A 20,345-nucleotide genomic window follows, 5' to 3' on the forward strand; every position below is an offset into this window, starting at 1 on the left:
CCAGAGAGATGGCGTGGGCTCCCCAGCCAGACTCTGTTTTCTACCATCGGTCACCTTTTCTCAGCTTAAACCAACAGCAGCCAAATCTGGTTTCCTCTTCACTGTGCAAACTTTCTCCCTAAGTCCAGCTCATGACAAAAACCCTGCATACACAAGCACACAATTGGTAAGGAAACCTGAAAATAAGTTATTGCTACTGGGTGCTGGCCCCAGTGCACGCTAGTGCAGCTAGAACAAGGCAGAGTTCGTGCAGCCCCTCCTGGCCTCGTGGCTGGATGCTCTCTCACACACCGAGAGGATTTCCCAAGCCAACAGCACGGAACCAGGCAGACACCAGACCCTGCACCAGGTCAGGATGCTCGCATCAGGATTCAGCTTTGTGGTCTGTCACTGCCAGGTGGGGTGACCTGGAGAGCACCCCTTCCTCTCTGGGGCTTCTTTTCCCTCCTGCCCTTTTCTCTCTGAAGGTGTTTTGGTGCAAGGACAATTTCTTACCATGTTTGCCCTGCACTAAGGAACTTCCCAACATAATACAAACAGTACCGATGGTGTCCTGATGCTGCACACCTAGATCAGTGAGGTTCAGAGAGAGAAACTTGAAAGACAGTTTAACCTGAGCACCAGGTGAATTTTAAAAGCCTCCTCGTGCAGTAGCCGTCTTGCTCTGCTGCCAAAACTACAGCGATGGAATGGATCTGAAGTTTAAGTTCGCAGAGTACCTACACGGTTGATATTTTCATCTCCTTTCTTATCTTAATACACATTTATTTTCTGAAGGCAGACCGAGGCGTTAACATAAAACCACTGGAGCCTCCCGCGCCCAGACACCCAGGTGCACCGGGGCTTCAACAGCTCTATGCAAATCCCCCATTAAGGGCCATGCTGAAATTCCCCACGGTCAGCAGTAATACTTTATATGCATTCAAGAGCAGCGTGGAGCTCAGAGAAAATAAACACGCTGAAGAAGCCTTCAGCTGGCCAAAGAGAGGTGAGGATTCAGCAGGAATATTTATTTTACCCTGGAAGCAGCAGAACTTCCATCAGTGCCTATCTGCGGATGTTGCAAAAAAACGTTTTGCACGAAGCTGAATCCAAGGGACACACGGACAGCTTCTGCTCAATTAAAAAACAAAACCGAGACTTGCTCAGCAGGTAGGGGAGGAGGAGGAAAATGCCAGAAGAAATGATGTTTTACAGAACGGTTGAACGGTGGTTTTGTTCTTGGTTTTTCCTCTCGGGCCATGCAGGGTGGGAGGACAGCCCAGTTCTCACTGCCCCGTTTCGGGGCTGGGTTCAAAGCCGGGATGAGTTAAGGGAAGGGAGAAGGATGGCACGTGGGAAACTCCACCAACAACAACCTTATCCCAGCAGTCAGACTCCTTCAGGCTCTCACCAGGGACAATTAACGTTCTGATTAATTTGCACTGTGGTCCCCCAACTCCCTCTGTACCCAGGGGCTGCCTCACCAGCCCGAGCTAACCCCAGGGTCCACCTAGATGCCGGTGTGGAGAGCTATGGAGCCAACCCAAGCCAGGCAGCAAAAATGGGGTTGAATGGCCCGGCCTGATTTTTTAAAGTTTTATTTCTTACCCCACAAGGTAGCCCCCCTTGGCTGCTGCAGGCTGCGTGTGCGTGGCAGACCTGGATCTGGGTCTCCACATCCCCCTCTGCCAAGTGCCAGGACACCACCGCTCACTGCGGGAAACGCGGAGGGCTCCGTCACGCTGCACCTTCTCTAGCTATTAGTTTTTAAAGAATAAATAAAGAGGGGATGGAGGAAGAAGTACTCTTTGCTCAAGACTCTCGCTCTTCTTTTAAAAAGGGCTGAAAGTGGCTGAAAGCCTCCGCACCAGCCCCGTAGCTCCCAGGCACTATTTTATAACCACACTCGGGGGCTGTTTGTTTTTCCCCGCTCCTCCTTTAGGGTCTCTCCTGCTGCTCGATTTAAATCCTCCTGACGTTCCACCTATGGAGAGCCCCGTCCTCAGCTGTACAAGCTACCGGCTGCCTTTTGCTCTCTTGCTGCTGCCGAGAAAGGACACCCTGTGCTCTGAGTCAGGGGAGGATTTCGCCTTGACATCTTTAATTGCAAAACCACAGCTTGTACCTCCGCCCTCTCCCCCAAATTAAAACCTGTAGCTTTGTCACAACCGGCCTCCTTCAGCTGCGCTGTCAGTTTTCATTTGCAAAAGGGGTCCTGCCCCACCCCCACCCCCCAAAAAAAAAACAGCAATGCTGCAAATTAAACATTTACAGAGCACTAATGCTCTGTAGCAGTAGCAGAGAGTGAAGTGGACCAGAAAAGATGCTCTGAGCATCACGTTTGGCACAGCCACAGCTGCACCGTGTGCCTCTGCAGCACCAGCATTCAAGGCTGGGGTGATTTCACGTGCAGCAGTTTAAGTTGACGTCTACTTTCCTCTCGACTGTTTGGAAGTGCTACAACATGCAATCCAAACGCCATTTCACACGCACAGAGACCTAAGTGGCTCGATCTGTGCAAACAGCTCTCATGCCAAAAGAGGAGGGGTGGGGGAGGAAAAAAAAATGCAGTTCCTCAATCCCATTGTTTTCAGGCTCGGTAATAAGCTGCCATTTTCATAAGATTATCCTCAAGTGGCACGAGCTGAGGCAGTTGCTGAAGCGAGACTATGAGAGCACATCTCCGAAGAGGGGCTCTGGTGGCCCCGTCACCACCAGCCCTACCTGTCCTAGCAGCTGCCAGCCTTCGCCGGGCCACGGACCTCTCCAAGGCACAGGGGAATGGAGATTTGGGAGAAAAAGGCTCATTTCTCTGCCAGCTGCTGGGGCCAGGACAAGCACAGGCAGGAGCGTCCGGGCAGACGGATGCAGCTGGATGCATGCAGGGAGCACCTCTCCCTGCTGCTCCTCAGAGATCTCATTTCAGACCCGTCAAGGGAAATTTTATCCTGCACCCGGACTCCTTTAGGGACAAAAATAAATAAGCAAGCATGCCCCACACCCCACCGTCCTTTCAAGCTGCGCATCCTGTAGGTTACAAGCCATAACTACCATGGAAAGCTACATATAAATGTTGTCCATGTTTATTTGGTGCTCTCAGCATGACCTGGCTTTGCAGGACCACCCCAAATCCTGCTCCCACTTAGGATGTTCCCTCCTAGCCCCGGACCAGGTTCCCTGTGTTAAAGCACAGCTGGGCAGAGGGGAGGGTAGAGAGAAATGGTTAATATTAGCAACGTGCTTGGCAGAGGCAGAGCACTAGATGAGCACCAGGTACTAGGCACGTTACCTTTTGTAATCATCGCTTTATTAACATACAACAATCTTATTAAATCTAATCTAAGTGCTTATTTGGCAGGTTCAATAGAAAAGCCTTAATTGAGCTGCTTTTAAATATAGCAACAACTGCTTACTCTGCTTTCTAAGAAGGTGTGAGCTTTCCTGGCGACACCTGCACACAGCTGACAGCTTGTTAGCCAAGAAGGATGGTTCTAAGGGTGGATATTTGCTGATTTGGACTTTTCCTGGGGCTCCATTTATTTGGGGACCGAGGATGTGTGGCTAACATCAGTCACCCAAGGAGGGCTCCCTCCACTGCCCTGGGGGGTCCATCCGGCTGTCCCAGCCCGTGCCTCGTTACCAAGAGTCCAAAACCAGGCAGGAAGCATCACTTGTGTAACGAGTAGCCCCGTTCTGTGCTTAATTAAAGCTTCCTCATCTGCTGGCAGAGGCTCTGACGGCGCGGGCTGGACCCCTTTCAGCAGCCCCAGCTGCAGCAGTAAATGGGCAGCTCTGTGGATGGGCAGGATGAATGCCTCGCTTGTCCCCTCCGCGCGCACCACGGCTTCACCTGGCCTGCGAGGGGCTTCTTCCGACCAGCCGGTCCCTCACAGAAAGGGCCTCTTTTAACAGGCCTGGGACCGAGCTAAATATCCTGAGCTGTCCTTGAAGGATGGGACCAGAGAGGAAGGGAAGGATTTAAATATCTGGCCCCGAAGCCAAATCTTGCCAGCTGGAAGCCTCTCTGCCTGCACACACCACGCAGGAGGCTCGGTTTTAACAAGGAGACAGAGCCGCCCAGTTCCTGCCCGCGGTTTGGGTGCCGGAAAGGCTCCGTCCCCCTGGCCCAGCTGGTCCCCGAGGGCTGTGGCACCGTGGGGCCCTGTCCTGCTGTCACCGCACCGAGGAAGAGGATGCTCGTGGAGGAGGAAGGGCTCTCCACTCACCTTGATGCGTGTGCCGTGCAGGCTGGCGGCTCCCTCGCAGCTGCTGATCTTCTCTCCGCAGGTCCACCTCTGGTTCAGCAGCTCGCCCCGAAACTCATTTTCTAGGGAGGGGAAGAGGAACACGGGGTCAGGAGACAAATCCAGCCCGGCACTCCTTTGGCAGCATCGGCCAGAGGTGAAAATGCCATTTTTATTTCCTGCTTTATTTAAATGGGCACTTAAACCCTGCCGGGGGTCTCCATGCCCTGAGCAGGACCCCTTGGTGGCACTCCAGGGCCACGAGACCTGACCGTGAAGACTTTGCAGTTGGGGTAAAAGATGGTTCAGAGACTCAACAGGCTCCCATGCAGCAGCCAAGCTGCAGGAGCACCCATGGGTGCCCTCAGGCTGCTGCACAGTGCTGCTCAGCTTGGTCCTTCAATGGAAAACCCAACAGCAGCAGTGACTGCAGCCCCCAGGTTGCCCATGGTGGCCACCAGCAGCAGCCCAGGAGCCTTGCGGTGCCTGTGGCAGCTGACAAAGCCTCACCACATGCTCTACCCTCACACCTTCTTTTCTTCTCTTTCCAGAGATAAAGTTAATTTTTTATTCTTTCCTAGAAATTTTCCACATCCAAGGCAGCAGATGGGACCCACCGTTGGGCATCGCTGGGAGCCAAGCAGGTCCCTGTTCCTGGTGCAATTTTCCATGACAAATCCAGGCACCACCAGCTTTTGGGAGTGGGTCACTGCAGCAATTTGCAGTGAAGACACAAAATGAGGGTACCCGAGGTACAGCTGGAGGCAGGGCAGGGGAAATCCCTGGGAAGCACGCACTATACAAGCTGACGCTTGGCACTCTCCCTTCCTCTTACACAACTCCAAACACATCCAAGGGGCAGGCGCCAGCTCTGCTGCAGCAGCGAGGAGCTGTGTTGTGGGTCTTCCCCTGCTGTTCATGGTAATGAGATGAAAAATGCTCGCCCCCAGACTCCAGGTCTCCAGGGTCACAGCTCACCTTGGCAAGCCAGGGTTGCTTTGGGTGCCGCCGCCACCAGCCTTCCCCTTCAATCCTTAATTGCGGCTCCCTGTGGCATTGAGCAGTGAATAATTTACTGCCTGTTCTCCAAGCCTCGCTCCATTCATCCTCCAGCAGCAAGGCGAGGGGAAGGAGCGCATCCCCCAGCAGGAGGGAGCTGAGGATGCGCATCCATCACGGGTGCTAACAGCCTGCAGAAGAGCCCAGGGCAGCTCTGGGCTCCCTGAGCACTGCCACAACAGGCTCCCATGCTTCCTCGATGTGTCTATTATTTCGGTGATCTCTAAGCGAAAGCAGGCAGAAGGCTAACAGGCACTGAAGGAAACCTGAGACGGGCTTTCAGAAACGGATGAGGATCACGGATAACTTGCTGAGCGTGCAGGACACCAGCTGAGTGACTTCAGAGCTGCTCTGCCACCAAGCAGCTTTTAGGAGAACGCACAACAAATACCAAGGGAAATACCTACCCCTAGCCTGTGTCCGTTCTTTATCTACAAGATATTAAGAAACAACCACATCCCAATGTGCTCTTGCAAGGATGAGCCTGTTGAAAGGCTGGGATAATTCGATCCCGCAGTGACACACTGCCCAAGGTAGCGCCCGGCACCGACGACTGTGAAAGTCACCTTCATGCATTTGTTATAAAATTGTTCTGAGGCCAGCAGAGATGTTTAGGGGGCTTTTCTACGTTTCACGAGCAAAACATCTGTGTTGGAGACTCTGCTCTAAATCCTGCCTGAAACACTGTGTCCAGCCTGGATCCCCAGGAAAGGTACAGGGCTTGGACACAAAATCCAAGAGCTGCCAAATATTATTTTCCTTCAGAGAAGCTCCAAGGAAAGGAAGTGGGGAGGCACAGATGGCCAGGCAGATGATAAAAAATGAAACATAATGTGGGAAAGAAACTAAAAAAGGGACAGAGGAAAGGAGAACGGGGGTGAGGACATGAAGTAATAATAATAAAAGATGTTTCTATAGCACTTACATGGGACATTATGGCCTGACTGCTTATCTGAAGGGAAACATTTCCCTAAGTAGTAGGCTAAGAATGAGCCCTGGAGCTGTCAGGGTAAACGTAGACCAAGGTGCCAGCTACGTTTCTCATCACTTCCCATGCCTTTGGTCCCGGGGTGCAGAGAAAGGGACTGGGCCAGGCTCTCCCCGCCAGCTCAGCACCCACCAGCCGCTGCTCCCAGCCCTCTGCCCAGCCCCGAGCTGCTGTGGCCATCTGAGCCGTCAACACCCGAATCAGATTTCCTCTGCTCTGCGCTGCTTAAATGCATCTCTCCGGTCTCCAGAGGGGATCAGCTTGCACGTGCTGGCTGTGCCCTTTCCCCTCGCCTCTGGACCTGGATTCAGCAGAAACGCAGCACGCTTATGTGAAGGACACTCCCGTTAACCCAGACCACCCAAGCAGAGATGCGGAATATTGCCTTAAATGACAGATTTTGTGCACGGGAAGCAGATCCCTGAAGGAACCAGCCATTCTGAGCTCCCCTCCTGGCACTGAGCTGGGACAGCCAGAGCTCGCAGCCAGGAGGAGCACACACAAACACTTCCCCTTGAAAAGCAGCCCTAGCTGCTCAGCCTGTCCAGGAGGTCACAGCCTGATGTTCGCATCCCAAGGAGGTAACCAGCCTTCCTCCACTGCACCCATCCTCTGTGCCCGCTGTCTGGGTCACTCGTTAAAAAGGTCGTTTTTCCCCATCAACATTTATGTCAGTCTACCACCAAAACATCACGATATCCTCTTCTGAAATAGATTTTTCTCAAGCCTTGAATCTGTTTGTCCCCTCCTCTCCTTCAGAGATAGCCACTGAGGAAGGGCAGTTGTGAACCGAAGCGCTGCAAAATGTGCAAAACCATGACACGAAAGAGCAAGTTCTCTGAAATCTCTGGTCACCCTCATCAACTCCAAAAAGGAAAATCTGGGAAGTTTGGAGGGAGACCACATGCAAGTCAGAAGGTGGATCGGACTTTGGAGTATTTCACTTTCCAAGGAGAGAAAGCATCGATTTGCCAGGAAAAAAAAAAAAAAAAAAAAAAAAAAAAAAAAAAAAAAAACTCCAAAGAACAGCAGATATTTCCCTCAAAAGTAAGCCCATATGAAACTCGGGAGTGCAGAAGGTGAGGAGAAAGCAAGGTGGCCGTGGAGGGAGGCTGCTGGGAGGCAGCCAGCTCCGGCGTGGGGCAGCCCCGCTTGCAGGCAGAGCAGCACGGCCCTGCCTCCAGAGCTGCCCCTGCACGGGGCTTGCATCTGCTCCGGCAAAGCGATGGGGTGAGAGACGGGGCTCTCGGAGAACAGATGGGGGAAAGGCTTCGTTTCCTCATAGATGCATCACCGCATATTTTAACCGAAAGACCAGAAGAAAAACATATCAATCTTCATTTGCTCCCCCAAGTGCGAGGAAAGAAAGAGGAAGAGGGTGAGATTTTTCTTCATCTTTGTTCAGGCACATTTTTCAGGGAAAGGTGAGCGCTGTATTAACAAGGGACCCTGCACTGGGTCCTTCAGCCCAGGTGCTCAGCATCCCGCTAGATGACGTGGCCTCGCTCCTGAGGACAAATACAACAGCAGCACCGAGGGTGTATTTTGGACCCTGCCTTTCACACAAACAAAAATAATCCCAAGGCCAAATTTTGCATCATTTCTGTGCCTCCACACCTCTTGGTGGCTCACGGGGGTGCATTTTGCAGCGCATCGCCCGCGCTCACCGCTCTCTGCACCCAAACTCCACAAGGCAACGGGTGCCTTTCCCTACCAGCCAGAGGGGGAGCAAACCCCTGCACTGAGCTGCAGCTTGCACGTGCCATTGTAGAAGGGAAACGCGCGGTCTCAGCCACATGCTGAAAGACGTTGGCTCTTTTGCCAAGTTTACAAGGAAATACGGGAATTTTCCACTTCGTCATCAGGTCCTTGAATGCCTCCGCAGGTTCCTCTGCAGCTGCGCTGAGGAACAGCGATGGCACGGGGTGGAATAACTGTGGAGGTGGCTGAACACACACTGCCGCTTTTGCTGCCGTTACACACCCGCACACCGACGCTTGCACCCGACAGCACAAAATAAAGGCAAGGAGTTCTCAGCAGCGCCTTTGATAGCTCTCGGGGCAAACAGCCCGGTGCGGAGCTGCATTTGCCTCGAGAAAACCCTTGAGTTATTAATTGTGCTCCTCTAGATCTTTAAGAGAAGTGTTGCATGCCCTCTCACAGCACAGAAATACTATCTACTCAATGCAATGATCACTGTTTACCGCAGCACATCTACGTTCAGTGCTCCAAATTTAGCTTCCCAAACATGCATTTAATTCAAGATTCAATACCGGATGTTAATTGTATATTGCACTGTAAATGACTGATCATTAAAACATATTAATTGAGGTTTAACAGCTGTATAATAGATATTACATCTCACACTTATCAGCAAATATGATTTAATAATCAATTAGACTGAATGTATGGATGGGAGACGGAGCAGGGCTGGCCAGACTGCAGGTTGTTCTGTGTTGCTCCGTAGTTGACCTAAGGATACTTTTATTCAGCAGGTTGGGAAAGGAGCTCAGCAATTGCCAAGCAGATGTTGAGCCTGGATGCTCTGGGCTGGGGAGCTTCCCTGGACAAACCCCAAAGAGTTTATTATCTCTGCAAAAGGACAGATGTAGGATCCACAGACAGTTCCTTCTTATAAAGCTGCAGGGAACTGGCCCCCTGACTACACCAGCAGGAAAGTGGGGAACTGGTGAGCAGGGAGCAAATGCCAAGAGATGCTCGTCCTCCCCAGCACCTGGAGGCTGCTGCGTGCCAGAACCACAGCAGCCCCATGCTTCTGATTGTGACTCTTATTTAAAGCGAGCAGGCAAACATTAGCGCCTTTGATGAGGGACACGAACGGCTCCTACACCCTGGGCTGGTCTCCAGGGCAGTTCACCCACATCTTGGTCTCCTGCTCAGCCACGCCAGGCTGGGCGATGCCTCGCTGCACACCCCAGCCATGCAGAGCCCCAGCAGCTCGCTGGGTGCATGAATTTTTGATCCTTCTGCCCCAGCAGACAGGCAGCACTGGCTTAACGCGCTCTGCTACCAGACCACACGTTGTAGCATCAAAGGTTACAAAATCCGTGATGCACGCTGACCTTTTCCTTTCCCTTTACACAAAGTAAATGAAAGGTTTGGATTTTGGTAGGATCAAGTCTTTCTGGTGCTTTCACTGCTGGACGGATGCTTGCAGCACAGCACGTGTGATGAACCAGCTCAGCACCAGTGGGGCTCAGAGGTGCCTGGTGCTGCCGCCCTCCCTCCAGCTCTGCCTGCTGCAGTGGCCGGGGTCACCCAGCAGCACCCTGCCTGGGATCCCTCCTCCAGCTCCACACAAAGCCCAGGTGGCTCCTGTCCATCCACCCCCTATCCTGCTGCCGTCTCACCGCCCCCAGACCCAGCAGCTCTGCACACCGAGCACCAGGACCCACCTTTTGCCTCACCCTGAGCTGCAGGGGCAGAAGCCCTCAGCACACCTCTGAAGCAAAGAAAGCAAATGAGGCTACAGCCTCTCCTCATTAAGAGCAATATTCATGCTCCAGTGTTCACGACCAGTTAATAAGGCATTTGGTTGGAGCCTTTTTTATTTTCCTTTTCCCGCTGGCTGGCAGAAGTGCAGCGCACGGTGCTGCAGAAGGTGTAGGGGCTTTTTGCTTTCCATTCTTGTATCACTCGTGTACTCTTCACGAGAAGGAATGCTGCATGCCCACAGTAACATCACCGTTTGTGCATTGTTCCTTAAATATATTGATCAAACAGAATAGAAAGAGTGAACATTCCTCTACGTCCCATCCGTCCCCAGCTCCTTGGCTTGTCGCTGTTAATATGAGGCACCCTGAGCGTGGCGAGCAAGGCCACCCACAACAGCAAAAGCAAAGTGGTGAGGTCCTCCACGAGAGGACCCCTTTGGGATTTCCAAGGGCCAGGGCAACAGCAGGGCCTGGAAAAGCAGATGCTGACCCCACCAGGATGAGAGCTAGGTCTGAAGGATGGGCATCTCCCTCCTGCCCTCGCCCTAAAAACTTCCACAGGTTGCCCAAAGAGCGAATTTTCCTACTGCTGTCTCAGGAGCCATATATTCCTTTCGGAACATACCTGAGCCTGGACAAAAACCAAGCAAGCCCCGGCTTATCCTTTCCAAACTGGGAGTGCCAGGGGCCCTCCTCTGCCTTGTTCTTCCACAACAGGACCACTCCTGCTTTGGGCTTCGGCTCCAGCATCCCTTTGTGCACAGAGGCAGCCCCGCTCAGACACGCACTCGTGCCCGCTGCATGTGCAAACAGGCGTGTAACATGTCGGGCACGCAGAGCGCATCTCCGAGAAGCAAGGCACAGGATGCTGCTTCTTTCTTCTTGCGCATTTTCCTCATTATTTTGTTCTAATTTGGCTTTCCCGGTACCTTCTCTATTCAATAAAAGCCAAATGCAAACTGCGTCCCTTAATCGCCGAAACAGCAGCTCACTGCTGAGAAAATAATATAGATGTAACTTCCAGCACCACACACTTTCTTTTCCATTTATATGCAAATGTCGACCTTTCACCCAAGCTGTCTCAAAGAAGTCTTTCCTTAAAAATGCAAATAGCATGTTGCAGACAGTTACTCTGGCTGAGTCTTTCTTATATTATTATTATTATTTCTTTTAACCTTACCAGTGCTGTGAAAAATAACTGCTAAACTGCACCCCGGTAATAATTACTTTTCATACCAAATCGAAAGCTTCCATGGAGCCGATGTGTCGAAACACCAGCAGGAGAATTCACCACGGATGGATTTTTAGAGATGATTTTGGATAACTGTGTCTTGGGTCAGTGGAAAGGAAGCAGCTCGGAGTCGAGCTGCTGCTGAAACAAATGAACTAATGGCTCGGGGTGAAGCCACAAAAGTGTTATCTGTGTCGTAAAACCTTGTGCACGTGGAAAAGAGGTGTGGCACTAGGACTGCTAGGGGATGAGGACGGGTAGAGAGGGGTGGCTGAGGAAAGGGGTGGTGGGGAACAGCCGGAACGAGGTGATGGAGAGGAGCAAACCAGATGGGGGGGGGGGGTTCAGCTCCAAGACCCCCCTAGTTTGCCCCTAAAGGGTTAAAGGGGGGCATCAGTGATTGCTGCAGCCAAATCTTCCCCTCTCTCAGGGCAGCGCTGTGCCTGCACGGGGAGGTTGTCCCAGTGTGGGTGGATGGCAAACAGATCGAGCTGGGTGCACTGAGACAGCTCAGGTATTCACGGCACCTCATGTCCAAGCTGCTCCATCATCAGTTTGGATATCAAGAGAGAAGAGAGCCTGAGCTCTGTCTTTGCATGGTGGTGGAAGCCAAATGCTTAAATCAAAGGTAACAAATGGGGGTCTCTGCACGAAGAAATAGCAAGCGAGGAAAAACTAGCTCCAGACAGCCTTCCTGGAACAGGTCGAAGCATCATTTAGATCTGCGCCTTTTTTTTTTTTTTTTTTTTGAATAGCAAACATGGATTTCCCCAGCATGTAGGGAAAGAGCTGAAGAAACTGCTGGGCTATGAACTGATCTTTCCTCCATCATTTGCCAGCTATAGATTTGTCTGTCAATGACTCTTGTTCCTTCTGGGCTCCAAACTTCCAGAAATACCCCAGTGAATTTGTCACAGCCCACGTGAATCTGAATCTGCCTGGAGACCTTACCCTTGGGCCCCTGGGGTTCTGAGCAAAAATATACAAGACTGGAAGGGAAAAAAAAAAAAAGTTTGCTGCTGCCTGAATTTGGCTCATTGCTGGTGGCCAAGCCAGGCACAGAGGTGTTTGAGGGACAGAGCCCTTCTGTCCCCAGCACAGGACCTGGTCCTACTGCTGGTGTTTGCTGGAGCAGCCCCTTTTTTGCACTGGGGGGGGCTGCAGCAGGCAGCACCAGGTCAGACACCAGAGGAGAGGCTGCCTGGAGGAGCCGGGGAAGATGCTGGCAGCGCTGTGACGCACGGCTAGATGACTAAGTGGGCTACTTCCCAGCTGCCAGCTTGTCTTTGCAATATTAAGCCTTTCCTCTCCGCTGTCTTATAAGAAGTGAAAACCTGACACGTAAGCGTGTGTCAGGCAGAGTCCAACAGACAGCAGCAATAAGGCAGGAGCGGAGGTGAGCTCATCGTGCGCCTACAGCTCCCCTGGGGAAGCGGCAGCGCCGCGCTCGCACCGGGGCCGTCCCCACGCTGCCCACCACGAGCCGGGACCCTCTGCTGGTTTCATGCCACGGCCTGCCAGGACAGCCGCCTGCTGAGCTCCGCTTGCTCGCGGGGAATCATCGAATATGCCGAGTTTACAGCCCTGCTGGCAGCGCTCTTAGCGCTCCTGCGGCCCCGTGTAATTGGGATTAAATAGAGGCGAGTGGCACCTCTCTGCATTGCCCATGGGAGCCAGGGCTGGCTTCTGAATAGGAAGCGGGGACAATGGCACGCCTGGGGAGGAGGATGGGGCAGCGGCTGGGTGCCTCTCTGCACATCTTCCATCCCTGCATCCAGCCTCTGGCATGGGCTGAGCCCCCTGCGCCGCACCGCTTGGCCCTGATGCTGAGCCCCAGCCCGAGAGCTGAGCCTACCATAGGGAAAATGTTGCAGGATGGGGGTACAGCCCCGCAGCCCAAGCCCCAGACACAGCCAGAGTTTAGCTCACACGCTGGCAAGCCTCCTTGTCCTCCCTGCTCTCCCCTCGCTCCTGCTGTCACCCAGCACCCCCATGGCACGGCAGCACCCTCCCTGCAGCCGGGGGCCTCTCCTCCGCAGAGGGAAGCCACAAGTTTCCAGGGGACATACGAGAGGAGATGACAACCCCGTGCTCTGCTGCGATGCTGCAGGCAAAGTTAACTGTTTTGACTGTCTTTTTCTCTTCTGAAGCAACAACATGGCTCCCAGGCACCTTTTTTTTTTTTTTTTTTTTTTGAACCAGCAGCTCCCTCCAGAAGGCCATTCATCCTCTCCTGTCACTTGTGTACTTGCAGAGAGCATTTCTCTGGGCAAAAGCAGCTACTTGCTCGCTGACTAATTACATCAAAATATTGAGGGCAACAAACAAACCTTTAACTCCACTTGCCAGGAGCTTGCTAGATGCAGAGCTTCAGGATTACAGAGGAGAAATGTGTGCATCAGCAGGAGCAGCTGGGGCTCACGGCCACAGCTCCTTGCAGAGACACAAACTTTTCATCCTTGCTGTTTGAGCTGGGCTAACTTTGGAGGCACAAGCACTGAAAAAGGGGACTAAAAAAAAGGCCAGGTTTGACCCCAAACACCTGACTGCCAAACAGACATTGTCCTCCACCCCCCTGTGCTGCCTTCCCCTGGGTGGGAAGGCTTCAGCCCCGAAACACCAACGCCAGGTGGGTTACCCCCAGCCAGCTGCTGGGGGGTTAATCCACACCTCGTAGCCGTTTCTACATGCAGGTAACTCACTACTCATCACCAAACTCAACCAGCCATGCTTGGGGATCCCAGGAACAAGCACAAGGCAGAATTACTCAGCACCAAATTGTCAGGTTTGTGGGATTGTTTAAAAAAAATAAATTCAAAAGCGTTCGGAGTGTCACCTACAGGTTTTGCCTCAGTTTTTAAATACCGTGTGCATGAAAGCTCCCCCAGAGCCATCTCTCGTACCTTATAATAATATTCACCAGGGGATCCTCCTAATGCAGGGTTTAATTCATTGCTGTTGAATACACCTGACTCCTGCGCTTGCGGAGAGCATTCAGGTAAACACACCCACGAGTTGCGGCTCAAGGAGACAATTACAGCCCTCGGTCCTGTCCTCCACGCTGAGCAAAAAGGTCTGAGTGTGCCACGGAGGAGGGAAAGGCTTCCTCAGAAGAGGCTTGACTTGCAGATGCTGGCCTAGGGAAAGCCACACGCGTGCCAAATGGTCTCAAGCGAAGGCACGAAGCAGAAGAAACCCGAGTCCCTGCTGCAGTTTATATTTAATTAGAGCAGAGGCAGCTTATGCAGCAGTTTCGGAAACATATTGTCTTACAGCATATTGGGTATTTGTATCTTAACAGCTCGACATCGATTTCTTTTATGTGAAGGAAGAGAGGAAAGAGAACTGTGTGCCCTAAGTTGTGTTAGCTCCAAAGAGACTCCTGTACCACTTGGACTAATGTTTAGAGTAATCAAAGGCGTGAACTCATGTATTATGGATGGGAACGAGAGTTTTCAGTCTTCTGCAAAAAGGAATCTCCAACGTTTGGTATTTTGTTAGCATGCTGGCACCATATGGCTCTCCCCTGCTGATATTCTTTCACACCAGAACTTTATGTTCAGATGCTTTAGTTAATATTTTACCCAGCAAGCATAAACAAGATGCAAAGATTGCAGTCGACAGCAACCTCCTCTTAAACCATATACCCGCGTTAATAGCGAAGGATTCTTTCAGCAAGTGGTTTACCGAACACATGCCTGGCTTTTTTTCCCCTCCTTTAGGGGTCCATTTACTTTAACTGCATTAGCATCAAACAGAACACAAGCAGAACACCCAAGGAGGACATTTTCACTCCCTTCCTACTCAGTTTCCTGGCAGGTCAAAGGCTGCAGTGGACGCGGGCAGGTGCTGCACACAAGTGGTATTTGAGTGCAACTCGTAAGGCTGCAACTCTGTGGGTTTTGCATTCCCAGCTGGAATTTATCCTGGGGCTGTGGAATTGCCCCTTATCCACCACTGCAGTGTTTCATGAGGGATGTGCAAACCCATTTATGGGCCAGCCCGGCCCCGTGCTGACACCACCCCACAATCCGACCCCACAAGGCGAGGCGCGGGGAGCTGGCTGCTGCTGCAGGGCTTCGCTGGGGTCCATCCTGCCCACCCCACAAATACAGCAGGGGGATGCTGGAGCACCAGGCACATATCCGTCAGCCAGGCAAAGCTGGCAGCCCTCAGGAAGAGCTGCCCTAAACACCAGCGTGCTGAACCACCAGGCAAAGCCAGCGACACCATGTCCGACCTGGCAGCCTTCACCAGGAGCTGCCTTTCCCTCCACTCTGCCCCACGTTGGGCACAGAACCACTCTGCAAGGCTGCAGCTTAGACTTTTGGCTCTAAAATCAGCATTTAGATCCCCCATCCCCCCCAAATATTCTTATTATTCTTTAATATTCTTAAAACAAATAGGACCCAACAGATGTCTTTCAGCCTGCACTCTTATTAACGAGAATATTGTAAGAATGGAAATCAGGTCACAAATGTTTAATACTTCGTTTAAAAAGTCTTCAGCTTCTTTAAAGAGTTCCACTAATCCCAACATGACAGATGTACAAGGCAGTTTTGCTTGGGGCAGATTAAAGTTCTCGCTCTGATTTGTTCTTTCATTTGGTCTGATTAAAATAACACTGCAATTTTTTTAATGTGCTGACTTCAAAATAAAAAAAAAGGGAAGAATAAAAAGAATAAAAAAGTGACCAGTAAAGGCCAACATGATCACGATAAAAGCAAGTTTATTGTTGTCGAGATAAAAAAAAGCGAGACAAAAGGAACTGAGGGACAGACAGCCCGTACCCAGGTTAGCATTAAAGCTCTGCGTTAAAGATGAAAGGGGGACCTTTCCAAACTATGTTTTTCCGTTTGAAAGTGTTTATTAATCTATTCTTTCTGAAGCAAAAAGTTCAATGAAAGACAGATCAAAAGTATTTTAGATCAGGTGAAAATTGTATTTTATTTTTTTAAAAAAACTAAGCCAAAATGAAAAGCAGATACTGCAGAGCGTGTCACTGCATTACGGCCGGTCAGAAGAGGCGATCCCTGCCACCCTTTCCTCAACAAAATTGAGCTGGAAATTCCCTGTGTCCTTTCCTGACATCTTTTTGCACCAGACCAGCTTCCAGACTCTTTCACAGCTACCTGCATTTCCTCGCTGCTATAAAACACACCGGGCAGCCCAACCGAGGGGCTGGCAGGGGGCTGAGCCCCATCACGTTCCCAGTCTCTCCTCTCCCCCACGGCCTTGATGGAGCTGTGTGTGGCAGGGGTCTGCCCAATTTCCTGACCTCACCACACGCCTGTAGCACGGACAAGGGCATGTCTAAATTTGGTATCTGAAACACAGACCCATAAGGGGTAAACTGCAGGATGTCCGGCTTAGAGGATCCCAGATTTCACTCTCAGATCCCGGGCAGTTGGCCTGGGCCTTCCTGGCCCCGAATCCTCCCCTGCCTCAACATCCCCACTGCAAAACCACAGCAAGACCTCACAGAAGCACTGCAGGGAGGAGTAACCTCCACGCTAGGCTTGTGTTGTGTATTCAGTCATTTTTCCTTACAACTCCAGCTTGTGCTATCCATGAGCATCCACAAAAAAATCCACAAAGTGTTTCAGATTTCCAAAGAATGGCCCTGTTTGGGTGAGTTTTGATGCTTTCAGTCTTTGCACATGACTATTTAGCACGTGTTCATGCCACCAAGGTGTCCCCTCCCCAGCTGGTGGTGGGGCAGGAGCAGCCCCCCTCCAGCACAGGACACTGTCAGAGCAGCTCAGGGATCCCCTCCTGCGGGACACCAGACGCTGCTGCTCTCAGGCAGGGAAAGCCCAGCAGACCTGCACGGGGAGGACACCCCCGGAAACTGCCCTTCATATTTAGTGTCCCAGTCCTGTCCCCAAGGGCCAAGCCACCGCGCAGCAGCTCCCAGCAAGCAGCTTGCGAGCTCTGCAAGAGCAAACGTTGCACTTTCAGAAATTATCAGAGCAGCCTACCGAGAAGGGAAGCTTGTTTCCTCCAAGCGTACACACACACAAAGCTCTTCTCTCCTTGGCTAAAATAACCTGGGGGGGACTGAGGGGGTGACAGATTTCCTCCCACCTCTGTTTGAAGCCGGAGGGATGCCACAGCCCTGCTCTTCGGTATTACTCATGACCTGGTTCCCAAATCAGGAGTCTCATGTAAATTCATTTCACTAGAAGCAAGGTGGTTTGGGGCATCTCACCCACCCCCAGAACTTCACAGCACACGCTTATTGCCACGCTTCTTTATTCACACCACCGTCTCCTAAGGACTAGCTGCTGGATCGAGTTTATTTCGCAGAGATAAGTAGCCTCAGCAGCACCACAGAATGTTTTAGGTTGTGGGAGGTTTCATGCAGCCCTAAGGCTGCCGGCGGTGCCAGCCAGCGTGCACCAGGGGACCCTGCAGCACATGCCCAGGGACACCAGTACAGATCTGCAGGAGTTATTTGCAGAAACCAGAAAAAAATCAGGAAAAAAGGTGGAAAGAAAAGTGCAAAGAGTGAGGCTTCCTGACAAGAACTTCACCCAGTCAAAACTTCTGGAAGTATCTGGGAACCTATCTGGGAACCAAGAGGATGGGCAGGAATTAATCAGGGCTAGCATCCTTCAGACTGCCGCTGTAGGGCTGGTTCCCCAAATGACAAACTTGGGGTCTGGGACCACCTTCACATCCTTCCTGGGTGTCAGCACCTCTGCCTGCTCAGCCGAGGGTAAAACAGCATCTGCACAGCACGGAACTGATGGGGAAAGTGATGGGGTACTCCCAGCTCCTTAAGTTTGCAGCGTGGATCCTCCACCCTCAGCTCCCACGCACAAGAAAGGGCAGCAGCTATAAAGTGACAGGAGACGTCCTTTGTCGTTAAGGAAAGAGCTCAAGCAACTAAGCCGTAGAGTTCGCAGCTGTAAAAATAAGCCCTTGCCATTCACAGACTGCCACACGGACACCAAGCGAAGGGGGGAGCGGGTCTTGCCCCCCAGTTTGCCATCAGCTCTCACATCTGACTTCCCAGCGGTAAGGCGATGCCTCCCCCGGCCTCCCCCTCCTTCCCAGGGCTGATTTCACATCTTCTGGGAAGCCCAGCCCAGCCGAGGCGATTTCCCCCGCACGCTCCGGCCTTTACTGTAAGCCTGCTGCTTCTCCCTCGTCCCTCAGCTCTGGGGGCAGAGGGTCCCCAAACTTCTGAGGGGGCAGATGCAAGCACCCCCAGCAAAATCAGCACCCCCAGGATGCAAAAGGAGAAAAACAACCTCACCAGATGGGGACCTAGGGACCGTTTTGCATCCTACTGATTTATTTCCGGGGCTCAGGGAATAAAGTCACCTGCCACCCCCCAAACCCCAACGCAGAAGCAAGTTGGGGTTTGGGGGAGCAAGACAAATTGATAATCCTGAGCCCTTAAAGCTGCGTTATTCAGCTTGCTCAGGGTGCATTGATGACTTCTTGGTCGTTGTGCACCCGAAGAGGAGCACGCCCCATCCCCGGCAAGGGGCCCGATTTGATGAGGCACCCTAAAGCCAAGTTCTGGGGGTGTGCGGGGGGGGCAGTTTAACAACGTCTGCTAAAATGGCAGCTGCTCTGACGCCGCGCTACGTCTTGCAAAGTCAGCCCTGCCCTCCCCATCATCTGACTGCCAGGAACCGGGGCCGGCCCGCTCCCGGCGCCGCCCCCCCGGGCCAGGGGCAGAACCAGAGCTGCGCCCCCCCCGGACCCCCACCCCCCCGGACCCCGGTTCCTCGCAGAAGTCGCGGCCCGGCTGGGTTATTCAGCGACCTGACGACTTCCCCCGGCTGGATGCCACCCGGGATCCCTGCGCCCCCGAACCCAGCCCGGGGCGATTTGCCAGCCCAGCTCCACAAAACAGAAGCCTGGGGGGGGTGTGTGGGGGGGTGTCCTCGGGCTGTTTGCCCCGTCCCCGGCTCCGTGGGAGGCTTTGGGGACAAGGATAAGCCCAGGGTGGCAAAGGGAGCGTGGCGGCACCGCTGTCGCCTCCCCCGCCCCACAACAGTAGGGACAGGAGAGGGGAAGGGGAGAGGTGTCCCCCACTCCAGCCCCCAGGGCTTGGCCGAAGGGTAGGGGTCACCGCCCCCCCCCTCACCCCAAAGCTACCGAGGTGACACTCCGCAGGGACGCTGAGCGCTGCCTGGTGCCCCCCTCCCGCAGCGGGACCCCCCTGCGGCAGTGCTGGGGGCTCCGGGCTGCTCGGGGGACAAACGGCCCAGCCCGGACAGACCCCCCCGGGACGGGACCCCCGGCCGGCCCCGAGCTACTGCCCACCCCCGGGGCACGGAACCCCCCCTCCCCGCAGTGCCACCGGCCTGGGACTGAGCCGGACCCACCGGTTCGGGTGTCCCCAGCCCCAAATTCCGCCGGGACGCTGGGGGGGGGGAAGTCCCCGCCTGCTTTTGGGAAGGGGACAAATCCAACTTTTGGGGAGTTTTCCTACCCCTCGCCTCTGTGCGGTCGGGATGCCACAGCTCGCTAAACCACTTTAAAAAATAATAATAATAAAAGGGTGGGAGGAGATCCTCGGCCTTCCCGAGGTGGCAGAAAGAGGGGAAGGATGGGGGAGAGAGAGGACAGGCAGGGAGCGGGGGAGCCGAAGGGAAGAAGTTGTGCGGGGCGAGCCCGGGGGGGGCTCCGAGCAGCAGGCGCGGGGCTGAGCTTTGCAACACGCGGCTGCTCCAGCCTGCGCCGCTCGGGAACAATAAACAGGATCATACAAAGAAGTGGAAAGGCGGCATCTTTGCTTCTGGTTTCTATGACAGCATCGGAGACAACCCAACTATAAACTCTAATTCCTAGATTCCTCCCCCCCGCACCACCCCCCCCCCCACCCCCCCTTTTGTCTGCCATTAATTAGAGTGGCCATATGGAAAAGGCTGATAATAACAGCAGATGAGCCAACGAGAGGGGGGAAAGGGAAAGAAAAGAGAAATAGCTAAAAGTAGCGGCAGGGCAAGGGATTTACCCGGGGCTTTTTGCACTTGTTTGCAGAGGCTGCTCGGAGCGAGGGGGTTCAACAATAGCGGGGGAGGAGGGCGGAGTGGAGGGGGCTTGAGGTTGCCCCCCACCGTTTTGGGGGTCGCGGGTGCTCTGCCCGAGTCGGCCCGGCCAGGTCTGGGGAGCAAAGGGCAGCTGCACCCCGCCCCGACAGCCCGGCTCCGGGGGGGGCTGGCATTAGGCACCCCCCCGAGCCTCCTGGTACCGGGGGTTAATGCCCACGACTTGCCCCTGGCATGCGGGAGAGCCTCGGGGGGTGTCGGGACACTCTTGAGGACACCTCCCCTGGGGAGGGGGGGTCGGTCCTGCCCTCCGGGGAGCTGCGCCCCGAACTCAGCCTAACTCGCCGGGGTCCATCGCAGCGGCAGCATTTC

General features: G+C 53.3%; 1 protein-coding gene across 6 annotated transcripts in view; it reads right to left on the bottom strand.

Moving 5' to 3' along the window:
* Nucleotides 1–20,345, bottom strand: part of MYT1 (myelin transcription factor 1) — a 61,901-nt gene that overhangs the window by 36,355 nt on the left and 5,201 nt on the right. For all 6 annotated transcript variants that reach the window (XM_040575555.1, XM_040575558.1, XM_040575554.1 and 3 more), the window contains exon 2: nt 4,209–4,309. In XM_040575555.1, the coding sequence (XP_040431489.1) occupies nt 4,209–4,309 (101 nt within the window). The remainder of the gene's footprint in view (nt 1–4,208; nt 4,310–20,345) is intronic.

This window comes from Cygnus olor, chromosome 16 (assembly GCF_009769625.2).
Source record: "Cygnus olor isolate bCygOlo1 chromosome 16, bCygOlo1.pri.v2, whole genome shotgun sequence".
Lineage (NCBI taxonomy): Eukaryota > Metazoa > Chordata > Aves > Anseriformes > Anatidae > Cygnus > Cygnus olor.